The 14,857-nt window shown below is 42.5% G+C and overlaps 1 protein-coding gene across 3 annotated transcripts in view; it reads left to right on the top strand.

Annotated features, from left to right (window-relative positions):
* The window catches only part of DHX57 (DExH-box helicase 57), a 36,811-nt gene that overhangs the window by 13,121 nt on the left and 8,833 nt on the right, over nucleotides 1-14,857 (top strand). For all 3 annotated transcript variants that reach the window (XM_028724977.2, XM_028724978.2, XM_077926713.1), the window contains exons 8-17: nucleotides 144-339; nucleotides 1,486-1,610; nucleotides 3,719-3,852; nucleotides 5,636-5,690; nucleotides 7,361-7,566; nucleotides 8,869-8,985; nucleotides 9,341-9,437; nucleotides 10,643-10,816; nucleotides 12,490-12,690; nucleotides 13,409-13,685. In XM_028724977.2, coding sequence (XP_028580810.2) covers nucleotides 144-339; nucleotides 1,486-1,610; nucleotides 3,719-3,852; nucleotides 5,636-5,690; nucleotides 7,361-7,566; nucleotides 8,869-8,985; nucleotides 9,341-9,437; nucleotides 10,643-10,816; nucleotides 12,490-12,690; nucleotides 13,409-13,685 — 1,582 coding nt within the window. The remainder of the gene's footprint in view (nucleotides 1-143; nucleotides 340-1,485; nucleotides 1,611-3,718; nucleotides 3,853-5,635; nucleotides 5,691-7,360; nucleotides 7,567-8,868; nucleotides 8,986-9,340; nucleotides 9,438-10,642; nucleotides 10,817-12,489; nucleotides 12,691-13,408; nucleotides 13,686-14,857) is intronic.

Raw genomic sequence — 14,857 nt, 5'->3', positions numbered from 1 at the left:
ATAAAGATTAGTTTTCCCTGGACAACAGGTTTGGAGTGTATTGATATATGAGGAGGTCAGGCTGTCTCCTGCAACACCCCTTAACATGTTGCTTGAGGGAGAGGAGAATTTTCTTTTTTATTTCATTCCTCTCCTTCATGCAGATGTGGAAAGACCACTCAGATTCCTCAGTTTATCTTGGATGCCTCCCTAGAAGGTCCTCCCAGTAATTTAGCCAACATCATCTGCACCCAGCCTCGCAGGATCTCTGCCATTTCTGTGGCTGAACGTGTAGCCAAGGAGCGAACGGAGAGAGTTGGGGTCACAGTCGGATACCAAATTCGGCTAGAAAGCGTAATGGTTGGTTTGTTTTTACTTTGTTTTTATTCCAGTGACGTCATGGGTGCAAGCCAATAGACACTCACATCTAATTTTTTCCCCATCCCCTCCCCCCCCCGCCCAGCAGTGAATTCTCAAATAGACATTGAACTGTTATTTTTGTTGTTTTATTAGTCCAAAGGGTAGACCTTTTTTTCTAGCTGTGCTGGTGGGGATTGTTGAAGGATAGTATCAAGGGGCTATGCAAGAGCACTGGAGTGTTGTGCAGCTTCCATTAATGTTTTTTTAAAGAAACATGTTTAAAAAGAAAGCAAACAACAGCTGAATATCTCAGAAAGCTGAATTCTGTTCTGGGTACCAAAATCCATGAGTGTGCAGTGTGTTGTAGATCCATAGAATACTCGGAATCCTGGTAACACAAAGAGGCACAAGCTGAATTCAAAGCTGGTTTCTGAGAGAGTGACTGTTGCCAGAAATACAGTAGTCTCCACTTTTAAATAACTTTTTTTAAAAAAGAAGAGGCTTGCTATTTCATTGTGATATTTGCTATGGGTCTCTGCCCCCCACCCAACTTTCCTGCTGAGAGGTGAGTGGGTGGCTAACCAGTGACAAGGCCTTCTTTGCTGTGGCACCCAGACTCTGGATTTCCCACCAAGGCACAGAGCTGATCTTTAAGCCCCAGTCAAAAGCTCTTCCATTTGCCAAGTTGTTGGTGGCACTCAGTTGGTGATTGATCTTTGTTTTGTTTCGAGCTGCTACATCTGTTTGCCGTCGTTTTATTTGCTTTAGTGTCATTAGATTGTTTTACTGCTTGTTGTGCACTGCTTTTCTGCACGAGAGAGGAGGAAGATGTGTCTGCTAATTCCTAGTTCCCTCTGCTATATTTGAAGGGATTGCAACATTATCTATGCACTGGCCCTTGATGTTTGCTGAACATGCTTCTCTAGCCAGTGACCAAACTATGGCAAGGAGTTTTAATCATCTAATTTCCCATATTTTTACTTCTGCTATTCATGGGAAGGAACAACACACTTTTCTGGACAAGATCCATGGAAATCTGAATAAGGCACTAGAGTGTAATCTAAGCAGTGACAGTGATAGGATTAAATAAGGGGAAGAAACTGATTTAGTTGGTGATCTTATTGTCATTTTCTCTCTTCTTTCAAGTCTTCAGCTACCCGGTTGTTGTACTGTACTACTGGAGTGCTGCTGAGGAGGCTTGAAGGGGACATGAGTTTAAAAGGAGTCACCCATATTATCGTTGATGAGGTTCATGAGAGAACAGAAGAAAGGTAACACAGCCTGTTGGTTTCACTTCTACTATTCATGTATTTCATATTTCCTCTCCTGCTCTTCTTACTCAAGTGTGGAATGCGAGTGGTTAAGAGTGTCTGAATAGGACCTGGGAGACCCAAGTTCAAATCTTAGCTTTCCATGGAACTTACAGAGTGACTTTGGGCCAGCCTAGCCTACCTCACAAGGGTAGTGGTGAGGATAAAGTGAAGAGGAAGGAAAGCCATGTTTGCCACCTTGAGCTCCTTGGAGAGCAGGTGGGATATATATGTAATATATATTTTATGAAATAAATACATGATTTACCCCTCTTCATCCTTGCCACAACTCTGTAAGGTGAATTAGACTGAGGGATAGCAGTTTGTCAAATGTTTAGTCAGTGAGGATTTGAACCCAGGTCTCCCCAGTCCTAGTCTGGCACACTAATCCATCCTTCCCCAACCTGGTGCCCTCCAGATGTTGGTCTGCAACTGTCATCGGCTCTAGCCAGAATGGCCAGTGTGAACAGTTTTGGTAAATATATTGCCTGAGAAGCAGTATGTTTGTTGGATGGGTAATAGATAAATGATGATGGTAGTTGTAACTCATAATAACCCAGAGAGCTTCTGCCTGGAAGAAGGCTGCTGCTAATTATGAAACCACACTGCCTACCATAATCTTGCTTGTTTTCAAATATATGGTAACATTATTTTAAAAATCCTTATACAGTGGTACCTTAGTTCTCAAACTTAAATCTGTTTCGAGAGTTCGTTCGACTCCCAAAACCGCTCAAAAACCAAGGCACGGATTCCAGTTGGCTGCAGGAGCTTCCTGCACTCAAGCGGAAGCCGTGTCGGACGTTCGGCTTCTGAAAAACATTCGCAAACCGGAACACTCTTGAGTTTGTGGCGTTCAGGAGCCAATTTGTTTGACAACTAAGCCGTTTGGGAACCAAGGTACAACTGTAGGTCAATAGTATCACTTCCAGATTGGCAGCTGACTTGGGGCCATATTTGAACTTTACCTCCTCTACACTAGCTTCAGTGACCCACAAACAATAATGTATCATCATTATACAATAATGCAGTAATTATGAAATGATAAACAAGTAGCCTGCTAAAGCTTCACCCCTAGATGTGGATATCCCATTAAAATATCCAAAGCAGAAAATGCAGTAAACACTGTGTGCCCAGTCCTTCATCCATACATTCCAGGCTGATTTAATTTTCTGGTGGCTGTGATTTTATGCTGCAGATACGTGCTTTGAGAACATACCAGCACGTGCTGCAAAATTAACCCACTCCAAAATATATCCGTTCAGCTGCAAAGGACTAGGTTGTTATTTCTCTCCCTCCACCTCCACATATGCAGAGGAGGCTTGTTTGCCTAAGAGACAGAACTGAGTATTGTATTTTTGTCCCTCCCTGTGATTGTTGTTGTTTTTAATGAGGATATGTGTACAGTGGTGCCTCGCAAGACGAAAAGAATCCGTTCCGCGAGTCTCTTCGTCTTGCGGTTTTTTTGTCTTGCGAAGCAAGCCCATTAGCGGCTTAGCGGCTTAGCGCTATTAGCGGCTTAGCGGGCTTAGCGGATCAGCTGATAAGCGGCTTAGCGGATCAGCTGTTTAGCGGCTTAGCGGATCAGCTGTTTAGCGGCTTAGCGGATCAGCTGATAAGCGGCTTAGCGGATCAGCTGATAAGCGGCTTAGCGGATCAGCTGATAAGCGGCTTAGCGGATCAGCTGATAAGCGGCTTAGCGATCAGCTGTTAAGCGGCTTAGCGGATCAGCTGTTAAGCGGCTTAGCGGATCAGCTGATAAGCGGCTTAGCGGCTTGGGGAAAAGGGGGGGGGAACCCTGCAGGAACTCGCAAGACATTTTCGTCTTGCGAAGCAAGCCCATAGGAAATTCGTTTTGCGAAGCACCTCCAAAACGGAAAACCCTTTCGTCTAGCGGGTTTTCCGTCTTGCGAGGCATTCGTCTTGCGGGGCACCACTGTACTCGTTTTTGTTTGTTATAAGAGAAAGCTTAAAATAAGGGTCTTTGATTGCTCCCAGGATGGTAGTGGAGCTTCAGGGAATTGCAGATGAACACAGAAGAGCTTCAAATGTCTTTTCTTTATTTTCTCCAGTGACTTCTTGCTGCTGATTTTGAAAGATATAATGTCTCAGAGGCCAGACCTGCGCATTATAATGATGAGTGCTACCTTGAATGCAGAGCTCTTTTCTCAGTACTTTAACTCCTGCCCTGTTGTTAGCATACCAGGTGAAAACCAGTCTAATTATTTTCATTATCCATCTCTTCACAGCAGAGGTGGGGAACCTGTGGCCCTCCAGATGTTATTGGACTCAACTCCCACCAGCCCCAGCTGGCATTGGAATCAGCTGGTAACATCTGGAAGGCCCAGTAACATCTAAAAGGCCACAGGTCCCCCTACTTTGCTTCACAAGTTACTTTTCATTGGTTAGCAATATCTCTGTTCTAGCCGTTCTGAAACAGTTGATAATATTATCTCAGCAACATAGTTACTAAAAATGTCTGAGTTCAGGAAGACATATTAATTTTAAGAATGTAATTAGAGTCCTCTTGCACCAGGTCAAACTCCATTTAGTGAATGTTTCCCACGGTAGCCAGCTGCTGGGAAGCTCCCAAGCAGAGCGCAAAGGCATAATTAATACTTGCTTGTTGTTTGTTTTATTATACATTAGCTACTGGTGCCTACTGGACACATACATTTTTGTATCCTTACATTTAGCTATCTTGATTAGTCAACTGATAGTAACTACCTTCTTGGGACGGCTGGGAATCTGATCCATTTAATGAGTCGTCTCAGCTAAATCAATCCAAAGATGTTAATGGAGTTAATATAAAAACTAAATAAGGCAGCCTAACATATAAGAATTATTTGATATTATAAATAACAATATTTTGCATCCTGTTCTTTCTCACATTCTGTCTCATATATAACATGCAACCTAAATACTATAAATGTGCTCTGTTTTTAGATTCAGTAGAGTACCGCTGAGGTGAAAATACCCTTCTCGGGACAGGTCAGATCAGATCAGAATAGGGTAATACTGAACTTTTTGTACAGCCCTTTTAGTGGCTCAAAGCAGTTCACGTGCATTATGTAGAGCAACAAATTTGAGATGGTTTTTATTATACGTTTTTGTATTGTTTTTATTTGAATATGATCTGCCCTGAAATGAAGGGCAGACTAGACATCTTATACAGTGGTACCTCAAGTTAAGTATTTAATTCGTTCTGGAGGTCCGTTCTTAACCTGAAACTGTTCTTAACCTGAAGCACTGCTTTAGCTAATGGGGCTTCCCGCTGCTGCTGCGCCACCAGAGCACAATTTCTGTTCTCATCCTGAAGCAAAGTTCTTAACTCGAGGTACTATTTCTGGGTTAGTGGGGTCTGTAACCTGAAGTGTATGTAACCTGAGGTACCACTGTAAATAACTGTAACTCTTACAAGTTGTTTTATTAATATTCTCCATGTTGAAACATACCTCCACCCATTCCAGGCCTAAATCAAAAGCTTTGGTGGCCAAGCTGGAAAATCAAATTCCTTCTCCCTCTCACACATGCATACAGCTATGTGATTTTTAAAAAGACATATGGGAAAGTTTTAGTGTTTGATGTTGTATTGTGATTTTACTATTTTTTTGTTGAGAGCCGCCCTGAGTAGCTGGGGCAACCCAGTCAGATGGGTGGCATATTAATAATAATAATAATACACATAAAGTACAATTCTTTTTTAAATTGCTGGGCACTAAGCAGTGGGCTGTGTCCCATGGGTCAGATCTTGCCCTTTCCTCATACTGCTGCCCTTAATGTTGCCCAAACCAGCCACCTGAGGCAGCTGTCTCACTCTTCCTTGTGATGTATGTTGAAATGTTGTTAAAATACAACCAACTTTTTTAGCTAATACAAGTGGGAATGGTGTATGGGTAGAAATGGAGGCGGTTCCATTCCTCTTCCTCCAGTTTTGATGAAGTAATTTGCCTCTTCCTATATTACTGTGTTTCTCATCTCTCTTTTAGGTAGGACGTTCCCCGTTGATCAGTTTTTCATAGAAGACGCTATTACAGTGACGCGGTAAGCTAGGAATCTCCAATGTCTATGGACATTTAACATGCCTTGTACATAAATTTGTACGACTGCTGTGTATTCAGACTTTTAAAAAAAATTATTTGGGTTCTACCTTATTTAGGGCATAAGTGGCTTATAGAATAATGCTTTTATATTGTAATCAGCAACAAACCATAGTGGGCTATTGTGTATGAACTGAGAAAATGACGACTTGTGGAATCTAGGTATGCAAGCCTCAATTTGAACCAATTTGCTTCAAAATCAGAAGCAGGAGAGAAACCAAGCACACGAACAGATGAGAATGTCTCTGAGCAAAAGACTCATCCATGTGTAGCACCAAAGCATGGTTTGGCATTGCTTCTGTTGGAATTCTGTCCTGTCCTAGAGCTTTACCGCATGCCTGAGAGTGGATGGCGCTCTTCAGCTCGTCGAGGAAGGGCCATCAAGCTCTTCCAAGACAGTCAGAGTCTGGATACTGTTGGTTGCTGTGTCAGAGACCATGTTGTGCAGTTCTTGGTAGCGCTCTGCCCATTGCTTCATCTGCTTGCTGTGGTCTGCGATGATCTCTCCTGACAAGGTTTCCAGCAGTGCAGTTTTCCTGACTGTTGGTCCAAAGGCTTTCTTCGTACCAAGATTTGTTCCCTGAGCAGTAGAATTGCAAGATGCGTAGAATATATACAGCCTCACTTAAAGTGAAGCTGCCTTATACATCAAGCTCAGCGATATATCTATATAGGCTGGCAAAGAGTTTCAGCCAGGAGTCTTTCCCAGCCCTGCAGATGCCAGAAATTGAACCTGGGATCTTTTTTCATGTTAAGCATGTGTGCTACCACCAAGCTATAGCCTCTCCCCAAATGCTCTGTGGGTATTAAGTGTGTCAGAAATGACAGCCCACAAGGTCTAAGCCAACTGCTTAGAGCAGTCAGCCATCTAGAAAGCAAGGTTTGCAGATGGCTTTCCCCCATACCCTATTTCTCTCTTTTTTTCCAAATTTTTTTTTTATTGATTTTCCAAAATTATAACAAACATAACAAACAAGAAAAACATTACAATATCAAAGAACAAACAAACATACATTTATCTAACTGTTATATTCCCACTTTTGTTATCATTGTTGGGTGACTTCCTCGAATCCTCCTAGCTGAGTTTCCTTATAGCTCATTGTAGCAGTTTTCCAACACTATTTTCATATAAGATTTACTTGTTCAGTTAACATCTTTCTTTCTTTTCATTTTGACTTCTATCCATAGTATTATACAATTTCACATATTTAAATCCTAGGCCAATCTGTTACAAGTAATTCTGTTTAAGTTATCTTAACATATTTAACTAAATAATCTTTAAATTTCTTTAAAGATTAAGACTCTTCCGGTCAGGTCGGCTAGCTCTAAAAAATCCATCATCTTCATCTTCCATTCCTCCACTGTTGGTACTTCTTGTAATTTCCAATTTTTGGCCAGCAAAATTCTAGCTGCAGTTGTGGCATACAAAAACAATCTGACATCTTTCTTGGGCAATTCCAAACCTATTATTCCAAGTAGAAAGGCTTCTGGTTTCTTAATAAATGTATATTTCAACATTTTTTTTCAATTCATTATAAATCTTTTCCCAGAAGTCTTTCACCTTGGGACACGTCCACCACATATGGTAAATGGTATTTCTCTGTTTGCATTCAGGTATGTCTTGGAGCATGGCAGCCCATATATGCGCCGAGCAAAGCAAAGTGTGGACAAGAAAGAAAGACACCTGAGGTCTGCTGCAGAGGAAGTAGATTACGACCTAAGGCGTTCTGGCCTAGTGCAAAATACAGTGGCTGTGGCTGCCAAAGACTCAGTTCCAGACCAGCAACTAACATTCCAGCAGTTACTGATCCGCTACAAAGGTAATATTTATTCAATGTGCATTGCTGCCAATAATTTTTAAGAGTTTATTATCAGTAAACATATTGTACATATGACCAGAAAGGTATTTTCAAACCTAGAATGTTTGTGAGTACATGTCACAACCTCGGGCATATAGCTCTATTGCAAAGGTCTTGAGACCTGTATGTTGAGAGGTTTCCTATTCTCTTGTCAGACAGACAGATAGATGCTTGGTGCTCTTGTGAGAATTTCTCATTGCACATATTATTTCTCTCTTATACTAGAGAATCACTGTTATTTTCACCATTTATTAAATTTCTGTACCACCCTTCATTGGAAGATCACAGGGTGGTTTGCAATATAAAAACTAAAAAATACAGTGGTACCTCTGGTTACTAACTTAATTCGGTCCGGAGGTCCATTTGTAACCCGAAACCATTCTTAACATGAGGCCTCCTGCTGCTGCCGCGCGACTTCCACTCACGTCCCGGGGAAAAGTTCGCAACTAGGGTCATCTACTTCCGGGTTAGCAGAGCTCGTAACCCAAAGCATTCGTAAGGAGGACAGTACGTAATACGTGCTTCCACTGTAATATAATGATGAATAGAAGCAATGACCACACACGCAGTTTAAAAGGCCATAGATTGTTAAATTAGCCAAACACCTCAGAGAAAAGGGTTGTTTTTGCCTGGTGCCTAAAGAAATGTAACAAAGGTGCCAGGCGAGCCTCCAGAATGGGAAATTCCTCTAGTGTATGTGATTTTTCCTGTGTGCAGCTGGAGGTACTGAATCATGGCAAAAATGTTTTTCTTTGGAGGGAATGACCAACTCTCTCTTTCTCTCTCTCTCTCTCTCTCTCTCTCTCTCTCTCTCTCTCTCTGTCTCACACACAACCCACCCCCCCAAAAAAAATTTCAAGTGTTTTTCAATATCCAAATATGTATAAGGCAACATCAGACTTTGACCTTGAGAAAATATGCTATTTGGGTGAATAGAAAGAAGGTATTAGACCAAATGAAATAAATGAGGAAGGCGATATCACCAGCTGATGGAAACTGCGGGAGGCGAGAGTGCTGCTACACTTGCAGGCTTCTTATAGGCATCTAGTTTGCACTGTGAGAACAGGATGCCAGATTAGAGGGTCCAGTGGCCTGATCTAACAGGCTTTTCTTATGTTCTTACCATGAAGCTGCCACAGCTGGACCGCCACTTTCCATCAAGGGTTTGATTCATTTGGAAGTGGCTGTAGTTGAGTTGCTTACAAAATTCATGACCTTAACAGGGCTTTTCCTTTTTGTTATGATGCTCATTTTCTCTTTCAGGGGTTAGCAAATCAGTATTAAAAACAATGGAGAAAATGGATTTAGACAAAGTAAATCTTGAATTAATCGAGGCCTTACTGGAGTGGATCGTCAGTGGCGAACATTCGTATCCACCAGGTAACATGATGAGAAACACATGACCTATTTTACAAACCTATGCAGCTCAGTTACACCAAGAAGACCGTTTCCTGTTATCTTTCGTTGAAGTTCTACTCTGCTCTCCCTCTTTCTAAAAGAAAACTAGCTTTTAGACATACGGTTTCGAAGCAAAATAGGACTTTTCCCAGAGTTAGGATCCTCAAGAGGAAAAAATTCTTATTTACGTTGATGTTGAATTTAATCTTACCATAACATGTAATGCAGCAGAGGGAGAAATAGCAATAAATTGTGGTTGCCTTCAGGAGCAAAAATGAAGAGTATATATTGAAGACATTTCTGTTAATTCTACCATTTTTTATATACTCATATCTAGGTGCAGTACTGATTTTTTTGCCAGGCATGGAAGAAATTAAAACACTGTATAAGCAGCTGCAAACTAATCCACTCTTCAACAACCGGCGCAGCAATCGGTAAATTAAGAATATGCCTAAATATTTTTAAATGAAAAATAAATTAATTAAAACTGACATTTTAATCAACTTTTACATCACTTTAAGTTGCTTATTTAAGAGTATGTGAACATTTTTCTTTCTTGCAGCATCTTTTATCTCTTTCCCCTCCCCAGTATAATTCTCAACTAGTGCATGGAGGATAATATTCTGTACTTCCAAGTAGAACTTGAAAAATTATACTCTTTTTAGCTGGGTGCTGCAGAAACATTGGGTTCTACGTTGGTTTTAGACTCCTTGAGCTTATTGGATGTAAACCAGTTTATCCCTTAGTTCTTTGGCTTGATACCCTATTGTGCATCAGGTTACTGCCAGTCAAGCAAATGTATTGGGTCCATTCAGAAGCAGTGCCAAACCATGCTTTGGAGCTACACATGGATGAGTCTTCTGCTCAGAGACTTTCTTCTCTGTTTGTGTGCTTTGGTTTCTCTCCTTCTGATTTTGCAGCAAATTTGTTTCAACTGAGGCTTGCATGCCTAGATTCCACAGGTTGTCGTTTTCTCAGCTCAGACACAACCAGTGGCGTAGCGTGGGGGGTGCAGGGGGGGCCGGCCGCACTGGGCGCAACATCTGGGGTTAGGGCAAATCCACAGGTTAGGGGGCGCAAATCCACTGGTTAGGGGGCACAAATCCACAGGTTAGGGGGCGCAAATTACTTGCCTTGCCCCGGGTGCTGACAACCCACGCTACGCCACTGGACACAACAGCCCACTATGGTTTGTCGCTGAATCAGAAGGAAGAGGGGAAATCTGAGCACAAAAAAAGAACATAGGGGGAAGGACATGAACACAGGACTCCTCCATGGAGTGCCAAATCATGGTTTGGTATTTTGAAGTCTGAATCATCCCATTGTGCAATTTATCAATGTTCTTCATATGGTCCTCTCTGCCTCCCCCACCCTGAAACCATTGGCACAGTTGAATTGCTAAAATACTGATGTCTACCAAATTTGAGGCATGCCACAAGGGTGGGGGAGCTGTAGTGGGGCAGAGAGGAAGGGAAGTCCTGTTGTACCGTGATAAGTCCATTCTTCTTGTACACAGACACAAATGATGTGACCCTTGGTTCTCCAGCTCTGGCTACTGTGTAAAAAAAGTGATATAAAAATGGAAAACAAAACCTCACTAAAAGCTGTCTAAACCTGTCCTCTGATCTTTTTCTCATAGCTGTGTTGTTTATCCACTTCATTCCTCACTTTCAAGTGAGGAGCAGCAATGTGTGTTCCTTAAGCCTCCTGTAGGGGTCACCAAGATCATCATATCTACAAACATTGCAGAAACTTCCATTACCATCGATGATGTGGTCTACGTGATTGATTCAGGGAAGATGAAAGAAAAAAGGTACCTAGATAATAATAAATAATAATAATAATTTATTATTTATACCCCAGCCACTCTGGGCGGCTCCCAATCAAATGTTAAAAACAGTACAGCTGCTTTAAATATTAAAAACTTCCCTGAACAGGGCTGCCTTCAGATGTCTTTTAAAGATAGGATAGCTGCTTATTTCCTTCACATCTGAAGGGAGGGTGTTCCACAGGGTGGGCACCACTACAGAGAAGGCCCTCTGCCTGGTTCCCTGTAACTTGGCTTCTTGCAGCGAGGCAACCGCCAGAAGGCCCTCGGAGCTGGACCTCAGTGTCCGGGCTGAATGATGGGGGTGGAGACGCTCCTTCAGGTATACAGGACCGAGGCTGTTTAGGGCTTTCAAGGTCAGCACCACCACTTTGAATTGTGCTCGGAAACGTACTGGGAGCCAATGCAGATCTCTCAGGACCGGTGTTATGTGGTCCCGGCGGCCAGTCCCAGTCACCAGTCTAGCTGCCGCATTTGCTTAGATAATAAGCAAAAGCACCATGTACAATTTAAATAAATAAATAAAAGCTTTGCTAAAATGGGGCCTATACACAAAGAGATTTCTACCTGATGGATTTCCTTGTTCCATGTCTCTTGAGCTGGAAGACATTACAAAACTGAAGCCCCAAATCTGCTATTTGCTTCCTGCATTAAGCTGCTACAAGCTTCTGTTTCTCACCCTTCCTTTTTTCCTCTTTCAGTTTCCCTGTGACCAGAATTATTTCTGTTACTGTCTGTCTCAGTTATTACTTCTCCCTTTTCACTCTTTTCACTCTCATCTTTCTCAACCCATATTTTTCTGCTATAATTTTTACAGGTGAAAAATGGGAAACATGTAGCAATGTTAGTTCACAGTGTTCTAGAGTGGTGGTATCCATCCTCCCGCCTCTCAGCATTTGTCAAATTGACTCTGCAAGCTTTCAAACAGTAACTAAGGATAATCAAGATTTTAAAACAGTATTGAGATGGGTCTCTAGGAATCTAGGAGGTGCAAGCATTTGTATGCTGGATACTTCTGCATGACTAATATTTGCAACAGGAGTAAAAATACAATAACAAAATCACATAAGCATGTTAAAAACATAATCAGAATACGAAAATCCAATAATTGGTGTTGCCCAAGTGCCAAGAAAAATAAAAAGTATTTCCCTGGCAGTGAAATTATGATGAAGTTGATGCCAGGCAGGTGTCGTTGGAGAGAGCATTTCATAGGTGGGGAGCTTCTATAGAGAAGGCTGTCCGCTCATTGCCAAAGAACCTCCATTAGAAGTGACATGCAGAGAAGATCCTCAGATAATGATTTCACAGTCCAGGCAGGAACAAATACAGATACACTGTCCTTTTGGCATTTGGTTCCTAAGCTGTCAAAGGCTTAAAGATCAAAACTAGCACTTTGAATTGAGCCCAGAAACAAATTGGCAGCTATCGGAGTCAAGCGAGAACTGGTGTTTTTATGTTCACACGCATCTTCTTGTCCCCGTTAATCATTTAGTTGCTACATTCTGCCCTAACTGGTTTCCAAATAGTCTTCGAATGCAGCCCCAAGTACAATGCCTTGCAGTAGCATAACCTGCAAGCATCCAGTTTTTGTACCTCCCTAGATTCCCCAAGGCCTATCAGAATATTGCAAACACTGTTCCATATCTTCCTCCTTGCAGGTTTGATCCAAGCAAAGGTATGGAAAGCCTGGAGGATACATTTGTGTCCAAAGCCAATGCATTGCAAAGGAAAGGACGAGCAGGCCGGGTAGCCTCTGGAGTCTGTTTTCATCTCTTCAGTAGCCACCATTACAATCATCACCTTTTGAAGCAGCAGTTACCTGAAATACAAAGAGTGCCTTTGGAACAGCTCTGTCTCAGGTAAGACAGTCTTTCACTGGCAACCAGAGCATCCCTGAAACAATCTTTACAGATCTTGCTGATTGGCAAATCTTATACACAGTAATTTGCCCTAGCTCCCATTCTCAAATCCCTCTTCCTCCAACTTCATCCTAATTCTTCCTTAGGGCAAATAATTTTCCATAGTCCTTACTCTACTTCTTGAAAATGTGTGTGTTAGCTTTTCTGAATGCCCAGGCTCGGTACTTTGTGGACTGCTTTAAAGAGAGAAACAGGTGGAGCTTAGAAATTACAATACAAAACTGCCTCCTCTTTTTCTATTCTATACTGTGTGCAACTCAAGATTTAACACAGTAGGTACAACATAACGGCTAGGGTTTGTAAATCAAATAGACTTGTTCCGGTTACTTCACTGACAGAGAGAAAGAACTGGTTTGGCCAGTGTCTGCAGTTTGCCAGCTTGCCCATGGGCCCAAAATGGTTGGTGAACCCTACTATATCCTGTTTGATACGGGACATGGGTGGCGCTGTGGTTCTTTAACTTACCTTTTTACCTTGCCCTGTTTGATACTGACTTCTTCTGCTTTTTGTTGTCTGCCGTTGCCCATCCAGAAAGCAAGACCTCAACAGAAAGTTCTCAGTGGAGGCCTGCTAACATATGTGTATATTATATATTTATGTAGCTGAAGCTAACGTATCCAACTCTGACCAAATGACTGTATTTTCCTCTTTCTTCCAGAATCAAGATTTTGGACATGTTCTCCACACAAAGCCTTCATTCAGTTCTCATGCGACTGATTGAGCCACCAACAGCCGAATCTCTACGTTCCTCAAAGCAACGACTGCAGGATGTCGGAGCCTTAACTTCAGATGAGAAGCTCACGCCCTTGGGGTATCATTTGGCTTCCTTGCCTGTTGATGTCAGGATTGGGAAGCTAATGCTGTTTGGCACCATTTTCCGCTGTCTGGATCCAGCACTGACAATTGCAGCAAGCAGGGCCCACAAGTCTCCTTTTGTAAGTGCTGTTGTTTCAAGATATGTCCATGTGTGCAAAGGAATGTTTCCTAAACTCTTAAAACAGAACCTTTTAAACCTATTATATGGTTGAAAGTGGTTTGGGAGAGGACTTCCGGGTTGGTGCCATCGCCGAATGGCGGACTCCCTCCGAGCTCCGGAGGGAGTCTGCTCGGCAGGGCTCGGGTTCTACCGCGCCGGCGACGCGGGGACCCTTAAAAACCACGGGCACGGAGACCGTGGACATGGGTGACTCGGCTGGCACCGTTAGCGCCCTCCCGACTCGTGAATGAGCCTTTTTAAAGGCTACGGATCGGGTGCCGGGGAGTGGCGTGGTGCTTTGAGTCCTCTGCTTCCCCTGCCGAGCGAAGCCGCATGCCATCCGGTGGAGAGCGCCGACTTCTTCCATTGAAAATTCGGACTTTTAACAACAACCCGTGAGTAATCTGGCAACCGGGTTTTAAAGGAGAAAAAAAGGGAATTTTTTTCGGATTCGGCACGAGCGGGGGGGATCTAAAAAGGAAGTCAGTCCCCCCTCCCTATTGTAAGCATTTCAAAACAAGGACTGAGTAACCAAGGTCCAAAGAGAAGCGTATTTCGGATAAAAACCAAGAATTTCACAATGGGATATTACAAGAATTGTGCTGGAGGAGAAGAGTGGGGTGAGAAGGGAAACGTAACCCCCCCCCCCCCCGGGAACCGGGGCGACCCGCGAGAGAGCCTGGGGAAAAGAGAAGCAGACTTTGACAGCTGTCAAAGTGGCTGTCAAAGTCGGAAAGTGTAAAGAGGACTTTGCTATGAGGACTTTGCTAGTTAATTTCGTTACAATTGGTCACGATTTGGATACAATGTTGAAAATATGGAATAACAATTGGATTTTTGGACAAGAGGAAACAAAGTTACTGCAACCCCCCTAGAGGAGTTTCGGGACATTACAAGAACTACAAGCGGAAAAATACTCTGGGAACTGTATAGGACTTGCTATCTCCTGAGAAAGCAGCAAAACTGAAAAAGTATTTTGTCTACAGGGGTGTTTACATTAATGGGAGACAATAGAATTCTCTATTGAAGAAAGGAAGGGACTGGACGTAAGTTTTTGTTTCTGAATAACAAACCCCTGTAGAGGCATCAAATTTTTGAATTAGAACGTTCTAGCAGCAGAACAGGACAAGA

This window comes from Podarcis muralis, chromosome 3, assembly GCF_964188315.1.
Source record: "Podarcis muralis chromosome 3, rPodMur119.hap1.1, whole genome shotgun sequence".
NCBI lineage: Eukaryota > Metazoa > Chordata > Lepidosauria > Squamata > Lacertidae > Podarcis > Podarcis muralis.
This window is presented reverse-complemented; position numbering and strand designations above follow the sequence as displayed.